General features: G+C 44.6%; 1 protein-coding gene across 1 annotated transcript in view; it reads right to left on the bottom strand.

The window, feature by feature from the left end:
- The window catches only part of AMACR (alpha-methylacyl-CoA racemase), a 68,196-nt gene that overhangs the window by 23,767 nt on the left and 24,409 nt on the right, over positions 1-20,020 (bottom strand). Inside the window, exons 4-5 of the mRNA XM_075587793.1 lie at positions 17,610-17,753; positions 15,612-15,772 (exon numbers count right to left, since the gene is read on the bottom strand). Coding sequence (XP_075443908.1) covers positions 15,612-15,772; positions 17,610-17,753 — 305 coding nt within the window. The remainder of the gene's footprint in view (positions 1-15,611; positions 15,773-17,609; positions 17,754-20,020) is intronic.

Raw genomic sequence — 20,020 nt, forward strand, 5'->3', positions numbered from 1 at the left:
GTAGCTGGGTAGCTTGCCCATAAAGAATTTGAAGGCAAGACAGGAAAGGTGAACTTTGCGCCTAGACTCGACTGATGACCAATCTAGTTCTTTGAGCATTTCGCAGTGATGTGTGTTATAGTTGCATTTGAGAACAAAACGACAAATTGAATTGTAGAGGGTGTCAAGTTTGCTAAGGTGGGTTTGAGGTGCCGAGCCATATACGATGTCTCCATAGTCAATAATTGGCATTAGCATCTGCTGTGCGATACGCTTTCTGACCAGCAGACTTAGGGAGGATTTGTTCCTGTAAAGTACCCCGTTTGGCATAGGTCTTGGTTGTCAGGGTATCAATGTGCATTCCGCATGTTAAGTGGGAGTCCAACCACATGCCCAGGTATTTAAAACTAGTAACAGGAGTTAGGGTAGTGTTAGTGTTAGTTCTAATCTGGAGCTCAGTCGCTGGAAGCTTTAAAAATGTAGTCTTGGTCCCAAATACCATTGTTACAGCCTTGTCAGTGTTTAAAAACAGTTTGTTTTGGGAAATCCAGTTTTCGAGTCTCAAAAAGTCAGACTGAAGTACGTGTTCAAGGTCGGAGAGGCTATATCTGTGTGCATATAAGATTGTGTCATCTGCATACATGTGTATTGAAGCTTCCTTACAAGCTGTGGGAAGATCATTGATGAACACTGAGAAGAGTAGGGGCCCCAGAACAGAGCCTTGCGGGACTCCACAGGTGATATCCAGGGGGTTGGAGTTAGAGCCTCAGATGGACACATGTTGGGATCTACCTGATAGATAGGACTGAAACCAGTTTAAAGCATGCTTCCCTATCCAGAGCTCTGGAGTTTGTTAAGCAGGATAGCATGATCAACAGTATCAAAAACCTTTGCAAAATCTAGGAATATTGCACCAGTGAGTTGACCACGTTCCATTCCACACTGGATTTCATTGCAAATTTTTAGCAGGGTAGTTACGGTGGAGTGTTTGGGGTGAAAGCCAGATTGGAATTGGCTAGGGAAAATTATCTTGGTATAGTAATCGCTTAGTTGGGAGTGGACACATTTTTCCATGACTTTGGATAGGATTGGGAGAAAGGAGATTGGTCTGTAGTTTGAGACAGTGTTTTTGTCCCCACTTTTGAAAATTGGAACAACTCTAGCAGTTTTCCAGGTCTTAGGGATATGGCCTGCAGACAGGATAGAGTTGACTATGGAAGCAATTGGTTTGGCAATGGCTGGGGCACCAAGTCTTAGGAACCTAGATTGTAGTAAGTCAGGTCCACATTGGCTGCTTAGTTGTAATTTGAGGAGCGCTTGTGTAATCTCCTCTTCAGATACTGGGCCAAATTGAAAATTGTGGGCAGTGTTGGGAGGGGGTGGGGGCTATATGGGTACTCCCAGGATGAGATTCAGGTTTGTGGTTTGGGTTGCGTTTCATTAATAAGTTAGTAGCACACCCCACAAAGTATTCATTGAATGCATTTGCAATGTTGGCGGGATTTGTCAGAGTAATATCCCCCTTAGTGATATTACTTGGTTGTTGATGGTTATAAGGCTGGAATATGTTGTTGATAACCTTCCAGAAGTTAGCTGGGTTTGATGTATTCTGGAGGAGATTGTCAGAGTAATATTGTGCTTTTGCATGCCTTGTTTGCCTTGTGCACATGTTCCGCAGGCATCTGTAGTGATTGAGAGCCTTGGTAGTGCCAGTTACTTTGTGGCTTTATATTATAGCTTAATATTGATCGCCAATGTGGCTACATATGCAGTGCAATTTACTTTGTGTGGGCGCGAGGAAAAGTTCAGATGAATGGCCCGATCTCAGTCCCTCCAGTAATGTTGGCTGCCCTGAAGGATTAACGCAGTGGGTGTCCCTGCTTCTGAACCGGATTCCCGCCGCGTTAATTTTACCAGGCTGACACCAGTCTGATCAGAGAGAAGCAGTCTCTCTCTGTGTCTCCCTGCGCAACACTTACAGCAATTCTAGTTTGTATTATTATTTTTCGTACACAGTATTGAAGCAAGGGGTCGCCATAAGTGAACCCCATTCATTTGAGCTGTGGGCACCCCATGTTTCTCAGCGATACAGACCTCCATAGAGGGTGACTATCTTTGAGCTGTTAAAATGTCCCGGTCATGTGGGCTCTGACACGGGAGATTTAAACTTGCGATACCGACACCCCCTCTACGGAGGTGTGAACCTCAGAAAGCAGGTAGGATTAACGGTGGGGGAATCTTATTCAGAAACTGGGAACCCCGCCGTGTTAATCCTTCAGGGAAATTCACTCTCCTCCTCCAAGATGGCCGACAAGCCGGACTCCACGCGTTTCGACGTAATGACGTCTTCATCAGGAGTGGCTAATTGGTGTTCACAGCTAAGTATATATACCTAATTTTTAACTGTGATTGGTGCAAAACGGCGCATACACTAATTATATTGTAAACATCTACTCTTTGTGTATATACCGGAACTTTATGTTAACATATACACCAAAATGTAACAAAGATCGATAATTCTATAATGTACATAACAGACATGATATAATATCTATACAAATATATTTCCTTGTAAGTTAACTGCATACATTAAACTAATATAAAACGATTAAAAAAACCTATATATATACACATCCATACTGCCAGTGTATACTTCAAAATTAGTACTGGCATATAAATCCATTGTAGTGCATATTTACAGACAAAACATGCTAGTTATGTTACCTATAATTCATAGCATATTTAAACTACATGCTAATGATAATGTTGCCCCCACACAACATGATCACATCATACAGTATTATAAATCAATATTCTAAACGACGATTGTTGATATCTAATAATCATATAAGAGATATGATGCCCCCTGTAAACCCACACACTGCAGACACACACCAACAAAACACTCTGCACCCCTCCTCCACCCACAAAACACACACTGAAGCCCCCCTCTACAAGAACAAAACACACACAGCAGAAACACACCAAGATTCTGCTGCCCTCTCTACACCCACAAAACACACACCAACAGAAGACACACACTAATAAAACACTCTGCTGCCAATTACACCCACAAAACACACTCAGCAGACATACAACCCTTTCCCTTCACTCTCCTGTGCGGAGCTCTCTGCAGACAGAGTGGTGAGGAGTCAGTGCCTTGCTGGTGCCTTCTGTCCAATCACCTCCCCTGTCTAAGTGCAATTTTCACTCTTTGTGAATGAAACCTGAAAGCTGATTGGCTGAAAAACTTGGCAAGCTGCCAAAAATTCCGGGCCATTACTGATTGGATAATGCCCAGAATTGTAACCAATCAGAGAGCAGGGATTTCAATAATGCCCTGAATTTTACCAGCTTTAGCTTATAATGACAAATAATACATGGTTACAAATAGATAGTTACATAAGTGACAGGGTATACATTATATACAAGTTACAGTTAAAGTTAATATATATATTATAGGCGTATGTAACAGTTACAGACCAGATTAAAATGTGAGTCTGCTTTAGTTTTGAAAGAACTTAGACTGGTGGTGGCTGTGAGAGTCTCCAGTAGATTGTTCCACTTTTGGGGTGTACGATAAGAGAAAGAGGAGCGGCCAGATAATTTGCTGAACCTTGGGACCATGAACAGTCTTTTGGAGTCAGATCTCAGATAAGTGCTGCACGTGGTAGGGGTGAGGAGCTTGTTGAAGTGAAACTTCTTTAGTGGCACCTATTCTCATGGGGCAAAACTGGAGCGAAGGAGACGAAAATTAAACGGAAGTGACGTAACTCCCCCTCCCCCTCCCCCCCACGCCTGCTGTGACATGCGGCGGCGGCGATAGCCGCCGGCGCCGCTCCTAACGGCCGCCGTTACCCCTAGACGTGCGCAGAGTTTCCGGTACTGTGGGTGTACCAAGATGGCGGAAGCCCCGCAAGTCCTCCGGCTGTGAGGAGGAGCCGCTGCTCAGCCTCTCTCCTTCCTCTTGCTTCCCCTTCCCCGAGTCCCGCTGACTGAGTGCCGTCGGTGCCGGAGGAGGAGAGGAGCCCCAGGATCATGATGGCCGCTGCGCTGTCAGCATGTGCTGCGCATGCGCGCACAGACGTTATCGTGCGCTCCTGGATCCTGCTCCGGTAACGCGGGAAGCGGGGGGTTTGAGCGCGCCGCTTCCCACGCAGCACTGCCGGAGGGGGGGCTCTTAATCACGGTATCAGCCCCTCACATACGGCGGGCCCGGTGCGGCCGCGTCTCCGTGGGGGAGGGGAGGAGGAGGAGGGGGAGGGGGGGGGAGAGACTCAGACAGAGCCGCAGCTCTGCCTGGGGTGGGGGGGGGTGAGTCAGGAGAGAGGGGGCCGGACACAGAAAGAGAGACACACACACACATATACACATATACACACACACATATACACACACACACACACTGACTGACACACATACACACACTGACTGACACACATACACACTGACACACATACATACATACATACACACACACACACACTGACTGACACACATACACACACACTGACTCACACACACTGACTGACACACATACACACACACACACTGACTCACACACATACACACACTGACTCACACACATACACACACACACTGACTCACACACATATACACACACACACACACTGACTCACACACATACACACACACTGACTGACACATACATTGACTGACACACATACACACACACACACACTGACTGACACACATACACATACACACACTGACTGACACACACACACACACTGACTGACACACACACACACACACTGACACGCACGCACACTGACACGCACGCACACTGACACGCACACACACTGACACACATACGCATGCACACTGACTGACACACATACACACACTGACTGACACACATACGCACACTGACTGACACAGAGAGACATTCACACAACACAGAGAGAGAGAGACATACACTGACACACACACACACACATTAACTAACACACACACACACACTGACTGACACACTGACACACACACACTGACACACACACATGCACACAGTGACTGACACACATGCACACAGTGACTGACACACATGCACACAGTGACTGACACACATGCACACAGTGACCGACACACATACACACAGTGACCGACACACACACAAACAAACACACATACATACTCTCTGACTGACACACATACATACTCACTGACTGACACACATACACACACTGACTGACACATACACTGACTGACACGTGTGCCGAGCACGCGCGTTATAAGTAAATTTCTGTGACAAAAGTCAAAGAAGTTTCACTTACTATGCGCGTGCACAGCACACACAGCTTTTTTATTCAGTCAGACGGGTAGCTTGCCCAGAAAGTATTTGAAGGCAAGACAGGAAAGATGAACTTTGCACCAAGACTCAAGTGATGACCAATCTAGTTCTTTGAGCCTTTCGCAGTGATGTGTGTTGTAGTTGCATTGGAGAACAAAACGGCATATTGAATTGTAGAGGGTATCAAGTTTGCGAAGGTGGGTTTGGGGTGCCGAGCTGTATACCATGTCCCCATAGTCGATAATTGGCATTAGCATCTGCTGTGCGTTACACTTTCTGACCAGCAGACTTAGGGAGGATTTGTTCCTATAAAGTATACCTAGTTTGGCATAGGTTTTGGAAGTCAGGGTATCAATGTGCATCCCAAATGTTAAATGGGAGTCTAACCATATGCCCAAGTATTTAAAACTAGTAACAGGAGTTAGGGTGGTATAGTGTTGGTTCTGATCTGGAGCTCAGTCATTGGAAGCTTTAAAAATTTAGCCTTGGTCCCATTGTTACAGTCTTGTCAGTGTTTAAAAAATCCAATCCAATTCCAATTTTCAAGTCTCAAAAAGTCAGATTGAAGTTTTGTTCAAGGTCGGAGAGGCTAGGGCTGTGTGCATATAAGATTGTGTCATCTGCATACATGTGTATTGAAGCTCCCTTACAAGCTGTATCCAGGGTACCAAGAACACACACCGATACCGTTGCTATACTTAGACAACACTTAACAGTGTATCAGTACATGGCCTCAAAGTCTAAAGGCCTCATTCAGAGAAGGATCATAAAAAAAAATCACCGGACCATTTAAATCACCCTTTTTATGAGCGTTGCTATCACGGTATTCAGAAAGCCTTCATTACCTGTCATAGCAAAATTCACAAAACGGGTGATAAGCCGGTGATCTGATGAACGACCCTCTGAAAAGGCCTTACCCGGCGAGTTTATCTCTGTATCTGCTGCTCTGAGGGAGCCATCTCTCCCTGTGCAAATATCACCCGAAATTTATGTGTATAAATTTTAATTTTGTTAATAGTTTAGGTGAGTAGGGGGTCTCCTGAGCTGAACCGCATTGTTTTCAGCCTCAGGGACCCCCTATTTCCCGAGATACAGGCCCCGTTATGGGGTGCCGGTATCTCCTATGCATTTTATTCCCATGGTCACGTGACGCGGACATTTAAATGCATAGGAGATACTGTCCCCCCATAAGGGGCCTGTATCTCGGGAAGTAGGGGGTCCCTGAGGCTATCCACTATGGTAATGAAGTTTACTGTAAATGCATTTTTATTGCACAGGATTCATACCAGGGGTCTCTGGTGCTAATATTAATGGATATCAGCTCCAGAGATTCCCGGCATCAATCCTATGCAGGAAAAATGCATCCCATCTCGCCGCTTCTCTGCAGGTAACCAACACCTTTAAGCCAACTTTTTCTGGCGTGAGAATTTTGTGATAAAATCACCATTCTAGAGCGGTGATAGGCGTTCATAGCCAAATCACTGCTACTAGAATTGCACGAGTTTATGAACATGCCGAAAAGTGGTGATAAGTGGCTTATCACCGCTGCCTCTGTGATTTTTTTTTATGACCAATATTTTTTGAGCAATTCAGTCTTTTATCACCCACTTATCACTGCTTACTGAATAGCAGCAGGCATTTTGGGTCATAAGTGCTTGATAAGTGGCTTATGAACGCTTTCTGAATGAGGCCCTAAATCTGTTACTCACATTGCTTATAATCAGTTATAAAATTCCTGTTGAAAAAACAAGGCCCCACTCAGTAGTGGTAGGTGATCTACGTGCAGTATCAAAAGCGCACAAAGAAAATATTCCATGTAAATATCTTTGCCCCTTTTATCATTGTGATTGAACCATATACTTTCTCCTTGCCAATTAAGGATATTAAATGAGCACAGCATCTCCTCCATTTGTGGAAATATTTGTGTAACGTGTTATCACTTTATCTGTTGGCTGTAATAATAATAATAATAATAATAGTATGTTCTTGTATAGTGCTACTTGTTTTACGTAGCGCTTTACAGAGACATTTTGCAGGCACAGGTCCCTGCCCCGTGAAGCTTATAATCTATGTTTTTGGTGCCTGAAGCAAAAGGAGATAAAGTAACTTGCCCAAGGTCACAAGGAGCCGACACCAGAAATTGAACCAGGCTCCCCTGCTTCAAACTCGGTGCCAGTCAGTGCCTTAACTCACTGAGCCGCTCAGCTTTATTAAAGGCACATTTTTTAAACACATACACTTACATTAAGATTAATTCTTTATACAGTATAGTGCAGCAGTTTGTTTTTCACTCTTACAATAACTGTTTATGTGCCCTTTCCTCTCTCCGCCACGGTAATGGCTTCCAATTTGAGATATTGATCTCTAGAGGCCGACAGATACACATTCCCACTAGTAGTTAATGCACCATATAAGAGGTTTACAAGGTCTTTACATCTGACACAATACCATTACTCTTTATAGGGCAAATGCACAGATGTAGCGAGTGAAGTAGCACATTAGCCTCATCTCCTTTTTGCGCACGGCTGATTCAAGACAATGGCCGTTTCCGTTACTGGCGTATTGTTTCTATTCTACAGCAACATGCAAGTGGGCGCAATCTCGTCTTTTACTGTCTCCAGCACCCCATCCCTCATACTTTCTGAAGCCTACTTGCGAGAGATAATTACTCTATCCTGGCTTTTCTTGCAGCTGTTCTCTTTCCCAAATCATAACCGTCCTATCAAATTTCCACAAGGAAAGCTTGGTTCAGTGAGTTTCTGCAGGTGCAATTGCATCTGTGAATCTATCGCTTTATATACCTGTTTTTTTTTTTTTATATAATACATCAAAAGAATTAGTCTTCAATCGTCTGTTTGTTTGATTTACAAGCCTGAATCTGTCTGCTTAACATTGGAATTCAGAGGTTTCCATAGTTTCTATATTGTTATCTCCTTATATTGTCAAATTGCTATTACAGGGAGGTGGCAATTAGCAGGTATTACACATAGCTGCAAAAACATCCACAGTGAAAGACAGAAGAGTTGGTTAGATTTTTATTCTAGCCATCTTAATGTAAATATAGGAGGTTTAAAAGGCAACCAGTTATATATCCTGCAGAGAGAAAAAGAGAATGGTCTTTTTGTGTAGAATATAGAGAGAGTTGCCTGGGGCTTCAGTAAGTGGAAACCTTGGTTCTCACGTCACGCTCTGCATACATTTTTGCACTGGGCACCAAGAGCATATATAATAAATGGTATAATGTGGCAATACCTGGCTGCATGTCATTCTTTTTTGTGCTGGGTAAGTGGTTTTTTTTTTGTTTTTTTTAACATGAAAAAACATATAAACATCTCCCCCCCACCTTTGTTTTTTTCCTTGTCCTCTCTACCTATCCCTTCCCCATGTACTGTGATTTTTTTGGTGCCTTAGTGATATTCTATTTGTGTACAGTATGTATCATGACCCTAAGTTTACACTTTTTGCTTCTTCTATTGGATTTGTTCATTAATTTATCTTTTGGCATAACCCCCATTTTGATCATCATTTCTATTCGTCAGTGAGTGCTGGGAACTCCCCCCACCACCCTCTTTTTTCCATTTATATTTTGGAGGAAATAGGGTCCTCCCTGTTCCCTTGTGCACCCCCTTTTTAATCTCATATTTGAATGCTGTCTATCTCTATTGTTGTTACATTATGTAGTGCTGCAATATTCCTTATAATGTACATACAACTATTTTTCTCTCTTACTCAGTGTGTTCACCAATACATGAACACAAAAACAAAGCGCATGCCACCAAATACATTGGTTGACCTAATCGGGACCGCCGCCTTTGAAATAGCCCACAGACATCCTCTGGCCTGGTTCCTGGATCCTACTCAACCACTTCCTCTTCCACCCACCACAACCACCCCTCTTGCCTACTCCTCACACCACTATGGTGTCCAATTGCTCACCCACAATGCATTGAGTGGAGCGTTGTGGCAAAACCCAGCGCATTTCTTATCTGCCTAAAGCTCTCCTCTGTTGCCTGTATGCTGAAGCCCAGGTCCCCTGTTCTTTTCCATATGCTCTCTGCCCACCCTCTACATGGTCACTCTTTGCATGCCACTCTCTCCTCTTCCCAATTCTTTCCGCCACCCAAGAGTCTAGACTTTGACAAAAAATTATTGAATACATTATATACTGTACATTAATTTTTTTTTATCTAAAGGCAAGTTTTAGATTGGAGGGGAATCGCTTCTGGATATTTTGTGGCATAGTCTACAATGACTAGAATGTGTTGATGGCCCCGTGTTGACTTAGGTAATGGGCCTACCAGATCCATTCCAATACGTTCAAAAGGTACTTCAATAATGGCCAAGGGCTACGGAACGATTTCACTGGTGAGGTCATTTGACACTCTGGATATGTCTCACAGTAAAGTTCTACCTCTTTGTGTAGTCCCTGCCAGTAAAATCGCACCTTTATTCCATCAGTCGTTTTCTTTACCCATAGGTGTCCCCCAAGGATATGGCTATGGGCCAGGTCCAACACCTGACTTCTAAAGGATTTTAGCACCAGAAGTTGCTCTAACCTATAGGGGTCTTCTCTTTCTACCCTATACAACAAGTCATTATTGTAGACAAGGTAGGGTGGTGATGGCGTAACATTGGGGTTAACTGGTACATTCTTGTGTGTGAAGGGTAAGGTGTCCTCCAAGAATGGATTCCTTCACACGCATGCACAGACTTCTAAGATGGCCGCCGCACGTCAGTGATGATGCCTCGTAATGTCATGTGGCTTTCTAATTAGTCAATTAGCTTCCTCTAATTGATTACACTGGGTTCTGTTTTTGGGTATAACTATTTTTCTGTGCCATTGTTCTCCAGCACCCCCCTGAGGAAGGTCCTTTCTGAATCGAAACGTTGGATTAAATGTGCTTTGTATTTTTAAATACAGGTTTTCTTTGCATCATCTATTGAGTGCTGTTTCTTGTTTGTTCTTTGGGGGAAACAGTTTTGTTCTATTTATGCTTATGGAACATGCACCAAACCATATTTTCTGTATTGGAGTGGCGATTGCATGTAAAATCAACCCATCCGTTTGGTTTATTTTACACGTTGCCTATTAAAGCAGCAGTCCAAGCTGCCGTTTAAGAAAAAAAAAACTTTATTTCCTTTTAATATGTGCATCAATACAACCCACACAATGATAAGTAATTAGCCAAGTTGCCGATTGATTAGTTCTCCTGCGATCGATCGGAGAAAATTCATCCTGGGGGTTCACTAAATGGCTGTCAGTGATGCAGAAGAGGACGAAAGATGCAAAATTCTGTGGGGAAGATCATGTGACCAGACAGTCACTAGATACAAATGGTGCACTGCAGAGAGAGGACAGGACTCAAAAAGGGGTGTGCCAGAGCCTGGTTTCAGAAGAGGAAGGTGATGTGACTTTGTAAATGGTTGCTATAGAAACAAAAAATGCTCGTTACATTATAATACATAAAAAATGTAATTCGGAATTTTTTTTTTTTAATGATACAAGTATTTTCTCGTAGTGCAGAACTGATTTATTTAAAAAAACACACATGTAGGATATTGCGTGGTTAGGTGTGTGGGAGTGTGGATGAACGCAGTAAATGCCCAGGGAGAAACGGAGATAAACCCTTACCGGTCATAGCAGTTAGCAAAGCATTAACAAGCAATAACTCTTCAGTAGGGAATGGGGGGGGGGGTAGTTAGTGTAATTTGAGGTAAATATTAATCCCTTAAGAGGTAGGCTAACTCATTGCTAGCTGGCCACTGGGGCTACTAAGGGGTTAAAATACTACAACATGTATAAAAGTTAATAGAATGAGCTTGTACCATTTAGGGATAGGAGTTATGTTATATTATGTTATATTTTAAGAAAACCGTGTTATCCGGAAATAACAGAAGGTTACCCTATTTCCAAAGCGCTTACTAACTCCACGTTGGTTTGCAAATCATTAACTTTGTTGATACAGCGTTAAGTTAGGGAACATAATATCAATTCCTGTTTTAGGCAACATCACGTTACATTATCTGATTTAATGGGACTGCGTGTAATGAACCATTGAGATTTTTAAATTAACAACTCTGTCACTCAAAGGTTTAAATGAAGATACAGAACTCTTTTCTTTATCATTTTATAAAGTTTCTTAAGTATATTTTTGGATTTTAAGAATTATGCTCTCCTTATCGGGCCCCCTACACCAATACTTTTTTTTAAAGTTTTTTATATATATATATAATTGAATATAAATGAATATTATGAGAATTAAGTTTGAGTGTGAAGCAGGGTAGGCCGCCACACCTCTAGAGGGAGCTGATGCAGCTCCTCTGACTCTTAGACGGAGGTGCGGCAGCCATGTTGGAACTCCCAAAGGACTAGAGAGAGAGGATATCCCTTGGGGGAACAGGATTTCCTCAGGAGATTGGGGTCCGCGTGGCAGAACTGTCAGAGCCCGCGGAGGAGAAGGTTGTGTCCGGGAAGCCAGTAGGCCCAAGACTAGGCCAGAGAACCCAGTAGGCCCGAGTTAGGCCCTGAGCCAACCTAGATGAGTACAGGCAGTCCTCATTTTACAATGCTTCGTTTTACAACGAACGGCTTATCCAACGCTATGCAATGCATACCTATGTTCACATTTACAACGCCAAAATGGCTTATCCAACGCCCTTACGACGCTTTGCAACGTTGTTTATGTGTGTGTGTGTATGTGTATGTGTATGTATGTATTGCTTGACTTGCATGTGTGTGTTCTTAGTTTTTAACATCATGCCTAATAATCAGTGATCCCATGTTTACCATAGCTTCACTTTATTTGCACACCCTCACCTTCCTTGTTGTTGTTGTGTTTGTTTGTCCAGCATCAGGGTATAGCCTCATGTGTTTTTAACTTTATTTACTTTACATCTTTACTTTACATCTCCTGCTCTGATCTCTAGCTTTGCTAGTTGCTTAAACATTTTTATTTGTATCACGTCGCCTGTCTATGCTGGTTAGTACATGCGCAATGCTGTCGGCTGGCGTCTGTAGTTGCCAGGGTGATCACTGACGTTCACTGTGATCGGATTCAGTTCACAGTGGAGTCTGCCCTATTGGCTCCTCGGCTCACAGCACTTCTGCTCGCGCGTGCGCGACAGGGACTGCACTGGTACTGTCGGCATTAGACGCCAGACAGTGACGTCAGAACGGATCGTTCTGAGTAAAGGATTGAATTCCCTGCGTTGGGGGAGTGTTAGACACAAACTCCTTGCAGTAGATTGGTTGGAGCTATGAGATGACCAGGTGAGGAGCATTTTGATATGGATTGGGTGTTGGTGATTGGTGTATGTGGTTCGACAAACCTATACATTTGCACACCCCGGGCGAGTGGATTTAACAACGTGGCGAGCTCCTATTGGCCCAAGCAGCACATGTGTGGTACTATACACAGTGTTCGACAAACCTATATATCTGCACGCCCCGGGCGAGTGGATTTAACACCATGGCGAGCTCCTATTGGCCAAAGCAGCACACGTGTTTTTTTTTTTTTCATTTTTCCCTGCTTGCTCTGCTGTTTAATTTCCCTGCTCGCGCTGGAGGAAAAAAAAAAAAGCCGGAGGCGGGTTCATGTTGCTGCAGGAGCTTACCCCGCCTCCGGCTCCCGAGCAGTGCCCTCCTTCCTCCCCCGCCTCTCTGAGCACGTTTCTCCTCCCCGTAGCAGCCAGAGAGTGCCTCCGCAGGCACCCGCATATCCCCAATGGCCCCCGCATACCTCCCAATGCCCCATGCTTACCCCCAATTGCCCCCGCAGGCCCCCAATGGTCGCCGCATACCCCCAATTGCCGCCGCAGGCCCCCGCATAACCCCATTGGCCGCCGTATGCCCCCACTGGCCCCCTCAAACCTCTGATGTCTCCCGCAAGCCGCCGCAGGCCCCCTCAAACCTCTGATGTCTCCCGCAAGCCGCCGCAAACCCCCTCAAACCTCCGATGTCTCCCGCAAGCTCCCGATGTCGCCCGCAGCCCCCGATGACTCCAACATACCTCCGATGGTGAGCGGGACTCCCGGCACCGTTTCTGGTAGTGTGTGTGTCTGTCAGAGTGTGTGGGTGCGTGTGTGTCTGTGTGTGTCAGTGAGTGTGTGTCAGTCAGTGTGTGTCTGTCAGTGTGTGAGTGTGTGTGAGAGTGTGTGAGTAGGATGACTGACTTGGTCTCTCTCTCACCCTCTCTGTGTGTGTGTCGCTCTCTCTCTGTGTGTGTGTCACTCTCTCTCTCTCTCTCTCTCTCTCTCTGTGTGTCGCTCTCTCTCTCTGTGTGTCGCTCTCTCTCTCTGTGTGTCTCTCTCTCTCTCTGTGTGTCGCTCTCTCTCTCTGTCGCTCTCTCTCTCTCTGTGTCGCTCTCTCTCTCTGAGTCGCTCTCTCTCTCTCTGTGTCGCTCTCTCTCTCTCTGTCGCTCTCTCTCTCTGTGTGTCGCTCTCTCTCTCTGTGTGTCGCTCTCTCTCTCTGTGTGTCGCTCTCTCTCTCTGTGTGTCCCTCTCTCTCACCCACTCTCTGTCTCTCTCTCACACTGTCCCACACTCTGGACCTGGATATCTTACTTACCCTATATATCTTAACTGCCCTATACCTACACCGAAATAACCTATACTGCTTACTTCCAGATCTTACTCAAGCTTCACACAGGAGACATCGGAATCCCCCCTAACCCAGAAGACAGGTAAGAAACACCTCCCCTCCAACATATAACATTGCGGGAATTAGGTACCTGGACTGCGGATCAGGTAAGATCACACATACACACACACACACACACACACACACGTAACAAGGACTAATTTTAGTATAATGTAATACAATAAATAAACTTATGTCAAAAACTAATGTTGTTCTTACTAGGAATTTATTCAATTTATTTTATTTGATTTTTTTAAAGCGGGGCGGGACTAGGTGGCGAGTAGATTTTTTGTTCGGCGAGTAGATTTTTGGGTGATTTGCCGACCACTGTATATATATATACACACACACACACACACACACATACACACACACAAACACACACAACGTTGCAAAGCGTCGTAAGAGCGTATATATAATTTTATACTATATAATATTATACTATATAATATATTATTTATATTACAGTATATACACTATATAATTTATGTGTGTGCTGCATATCTTATTGCCTGCGTAAAATATTTGGTGTATTTTAGTGTTAAAAATGCCTTCAGGAACGGAACCTTTCATTTAAACAGTGTTCCTATAGGAAAACGTGTTTCGCTTTCCAACGCCATTTTGAGTAATGCATTGTGTCGGATAACCGAGGACTGCCTGTACTATAGGGATGGCCATATCTCAGGGACATTCCTGGTAGCTCAGTATCGGCGGAGCGACGGAGCAGGACGATTCGCTGAGGAATACTACCATGCAGCTGCCGGAAGTAAGGAGTGAGGGGCATATTGTTGGGAGGCCCACCGCTACGTGGGATCACGATTTCAGCTCCTGCTATCTACAGAGGATCCCCAAGCTACACAGTTGTAACCAGGAAGTTACCCACATGCACCACCAAATACACCAGGGAGGGTAGCACTGCCCTCACATACATTCAGGGTTGCCTTGCTGGACACCAAGCCTGCTGAGGTGCCCACGGGTATTGGGGTACATTACGGTCTGTGTGTTATTATTGTGATTATTGTGTGTTGCTGTATATGTATCAGGAGGGACCTGCCAGTAAATAGTATTGCTGATCACTACTGTGTGTTGTAGTTATTGCTATATATAGTAGTTCCCGTGTGAAGCCATGCTGGGATCCTCACGAGTGGAGGCGCTGCACCCCGCACCCCCAAGCTCCTAACAAGCGGAGGCCCAGGCCTTCTGTGAGCCTGCAGGTTTGCACCCTAACGTTGTAGCATGCAAATCTCCCTTGGGTGGGGGTGGAGGGGGGGGGGGGTGTTACAAGTGTATACAGGCTTGCATTAAGAAACTAAACTTTTTGATGAAGTAACCCTTGCAAGCCACAAAATGTGTAGGATTGGCAATTTTGTCAAATCAGATCCTACTGCTCAGCTCAGATCCCCGCCCAGGACAGTCACACATAATTAAATAACATTTTGGACTTAGTGATGACAAGAAACTATTTGTCTTTTCCTCAAAAGTTTGTTTTAATGATTTTATTTATATATTCACTTTTTATTTCTGCTTCAGTTTTTTTAACCTACAATCCCTATTTCTATTACTTGTTCTGGATTCACTATATAATTGAAGATGGTAGAGGTATTTTATATTTTTTCGACAATGTGCATTTTTCACCCCATAGATCTAGTGCCAGTTTTAATACAGAACCAGTTTGCAACTTACCATACTTGAATCAATAACTTGTCCTTGTCCTGACTTTGTACGTTCATAGAGGGACATAAGGATACCCAATGCACATATGAGACTACCCCCAGAGAAATCAGCTAGTAGATTAAGGGGCGCCACGGGGTTCATATGTTTCATGCCAAGTTTTGACAGCAGGCCTAGAACACAACAGTAGTAAATAGTGAGTACATATTTGTGTAGTCCATATAAAAAGCAATGAGCACAGTCCAGTTCAGTAAATACGAATAAAAAACATTTGGGCTAGTTTTACCGTGCTATGTGAATGATCAAGAAGCATGGGCTCCACAATATTTACCATCATCTTTGTTTTTAATATTGGACCTGTCTACAAACTTTGACCTTGATAAAGTATTCAATTAAACAACCAAGATGACAAGAGCATGGTAATGGAATGATGACCACTACTCATCTGCCATTATTTCTCAGAATAATTTCTTATTCGCTTTAACCCTTTGAAAGCCGGATGGGCCTCGGCAACAGGGTGCCAAAGTCCGTTCGGCATTTGTGATCAACCAGTCGTTCCGTCACGATGATGGAACGAAGGGGGGAGTCCTCCTTCCGATCCACTTCCTCATTGATCGTCTTCTAAATTCAATCTTGCCTAGAAAAGCGAACAGGTACATTATGACACAGTCACTACATCATGGGGTTCCTGGAGTGCCAGACCCCATAACGTAGTAGCTACGTCTTTAGGGAACCCAAAGGGTTAATAGATTCCATCAGGTGTGAATAACTTTATAAGTTTGACAAATATTGACCATTGCGATAGATTCATTTGAATGTGATATCCATGATTGTGTGAAAACATTAATTTTATTGATCATTTTGGCGCACATCCGTGTATGGCACTTTCATACATTTACACCTAAAGTTCTGGTGCCAAGGTAATTAAAAATGCATGAAATGCAATATTGGGACTTTCAACAAAACAGTGTTAAATTACTCTTTCTACAGAATTTGTCAACATTTTCATGTCCAGTCCAGTCCCTAATTGCATATTGTTTTGTATCATTCTTTGCTTTTTTTTTGATTATCATTAAAAGATAACCATTAAGAATGAATGATGTATTTCTACTATTGCATGGCTATAAACCCTACACATTTGGAATAGCTGTACACTTTCCTCTGCTAGGTATAGCAACCTTAACATTCATATTCAAGTTAAGCACTGTTCGAGACCAAATAGAAAATTCTCATAGAAATTCCAATGCTAAAAATGAATATGCTTCTGCTACCTACAGTACCATAGTAAAGGTACTCAAACTGCCACTGTTAATCCATGTAATTCCCCATAGTTCATTTCAGTAAACTTTCTTCAGCAATCTATAGCTTTTCGATCATGGATAAAAGATCCAGGTACAATATTTGTAAAAACACATAATCCCCTCAATATCCAACTAGCATCCTCTCTATCCACCTTTAAACCCCCCTTAAAACACACGTGCTTAACGAAGTATATGAGTACCTCCATGGCTGATACTTTACAACTCATACATAAACCCTGGCCCCTTGCAAACGCACTTACCAGAACGCTCTCCTACTGTCTCTGTATGTACTTCCTACCTACCAATTAGACTGTAAGCTCTTCGGAGCAGGGACTCCTTTTCCTATGTTACTTTTTTGTCTGAAACACTTTTTCCCATTATGCGTTATTTTTATTATTTGTTATTTATATGATTGTCACGTGTATTATACACACACACACATATAGAGTATTAAATACACTAAACAGAACCAAGTACATATGCATAATAAGTTGGTCGACAATAAGTAAACTTTGGCAACCCTCGGTCTTTAGGCATCTCATTGTATGTCACGGGAGACCTGACCATCGTGATGGGTAGGGGAAGCCAGCGAGCGTAACTTTTAATACACTGTGCCAGGCTGCCCCTACCATCACAACGTAAGAAAGAAGTAGTTTGGTCATCATTTTGGTAAGAAAGATTAACTTTTTTTAAACTGTTTCCAGCATACCTGATACAGCAACATAATTGATGTCATGACCTGCCGATTTGGCATACTTTCCTGATTGGCCATATCCAGATAATCTTGCATAAATGAGTCTTGGGTTTTCTTTTAGCATGACCTCTGGACCGAGCCCCAGCTTTTCCATCACACCTGCAATAAACCCCCATATGCTTGAATTTACTTAAATTGTGTGTAATGTCAGATAGCTGCTTTAATGACTACTGACCATGCCTTTACCAGACAGCATATCTTATCTTGGATCAAATTATTAAGACTCAGGGTCCAAGTATCAAAATCTCCAAGTTGCAAAACAAACGGTAGAAAGATAGATGCAGTAGAAAGGATAGATTGGATAGATAGGAGAAACCCATAGGAAGCAATAAATGTGTTTTCCTTCATAAAGTCTGTGCGTTGTTTTGTACCTGGGAGAGACAGTCTGAAATAAGCCTGTAGAAGTTGGAAAAAAGCGATCTTGATGATTATACTGGTATTGCTCTGTGGTGAACCAAAGATTTGTGATTCTAATCACATAAGTGGTAAAATTCCATCTCTAGCTGACTTTTGTATATTCAGCTGCTCTGTAAGGATTTACAGTGAAAAATAGAATGATGAAACAGCAATTGTTTATGCACATTCAAATTAATTATAATAAGGGCTCATAACATATCTACAAGCACCTTCATTAGGTCGAGTATTTATCAGAATTTACTCTGTGTGTGTTTGTGTGACATATACATATACATACAGCTAAACCCCGTTATAACGCGCCTCGCTATACCGCGATTCGGTTATAACGCGGTTTTCCCGTGGCTCCCGTTTTTAAAAAAAAAAAAAAATTTTTTTTGCACACTGCACACACTCACTGCACACACACTGCACACTGCACACTGCACACACACTGCTCATTGCACACACTGACACACTGCACACACACTGCACGCACACTGCACACTGCACACACACTGCTCATTGCTCACACTGCACACACTGACACACTTCACACACACTGCTCATTGCTCACACTGCTCACACTGACACACACTGCACATTGCTCACACTGCACACTGCTCATTGCTCACACTGCACACACTGACACACTGCTCATTGCTCACACTGCACACACACTGCTCATTGCTCACACTGCACACACTGACACACTGCTCATTGCTCACACTGCACACACTGACACACTGCTCATTGCTCACACTGCACACACACTGCACACACTGACACACTGCTCATTGCTCACACTGCACACACTGAACACTGCACACACTGCTCACACTGACACTCTGCACATTGCTCACACTGCACACTGCACACACACTGCTCATTGCTCACACTGCACACACTGCTCATTGCTCACACTGCACACTGCACACACACTGCTCACACTGCCACACACTGCACACACTGCTCATTGCTCACACTGACACACACTGCTCATTGCTCACACTGCACACACTGCACACGCACTGCTCACACTGACACACATACACTGCACACACTCACTGCACACAGCCCTCACAATACACTCACATGTCAGCAGCCCACCCCCCCCTCACATGTCAGCAGCCCACCCCCCTCCCCTCACATGTCAGCAGCCCACCCCCCCCTCACATGTCAGCAGCCCACCCCCCCCTCACATGTCAGCAGCCCACCCCCCCCCTCACATGTCAGCAGCCTACCCCCCCCCCCTCACATGTCAGCAGCCCCCCCCCCTCACATGTCAGCAGCCCCCCCCTCACATGTCAGCAGCCCACCCCCCCCTCACATGTCAGCAGCCCACCCCCCCCCCCTCACATGTCAGCAGCCCACCCCCCCCCCTCACATGTCAGCAGCCTACCCCCCCTCACATGTCAGCAGCCCACCCCCCCCCCCCTCACATGTCAGCAGACCACCCCCCACCCCCCTCACATGTCAGCAGAACTCACATGTCAGCAGCCCAACACCCCCTCCCTCTTGCAGCAGCAGCAGCAGATCTGGCTGGGAGGACACAGACACACGTTGCCACGCACCGCAGAACCAAGAGGCTGGGAGGAAGAGGGAGGGGGGCTGAGAGGGAGGGGGGCTGGGAGGGAGAGGGAGGGGGGCTGGTCTCTGTTTTGGGGTCACCCCTGTGCCCTGGCTGGGAGTGAGGGGGGCAGGTCTCTATGGGGGATCCCCCCTCCCTGTGAGGGGCAGATGAGGCTGGACAGAGGCAGCCCCGTCCACTCCCAGAATGCTTTGCTTCTAGCAGCATCTGGCTCCGGTCCCAGCTTTCCTCCTGGGGGCTCCGTCTCCATTTTGCAGCCTCTCTGCAGCTTGTGACCGTGAGTACAACGTGCGGCTGACATGTAACCCACCCTCCTGCACCCAGAGAGGGGCACTGCCCTGCGGGGGCATACCTCGGGGGTGGGGGGGAGGGGGTGGGGGGA

Source organism: Ascaphus truei, chromosome 1 (assembly GCF_040206685.1).
Source record: "Ascaphus truei isolate aAscTru1 chromosome 1, aAscTru1.hap1, whole genome shotgun sequence".
In the NCBI taxonomy this organism is placed as follows: Eukaryota; Metazoa; Chordata; class Amphibia; order Anura; family Ascaphidae; genus Ascaphus; species Ascaphus truei.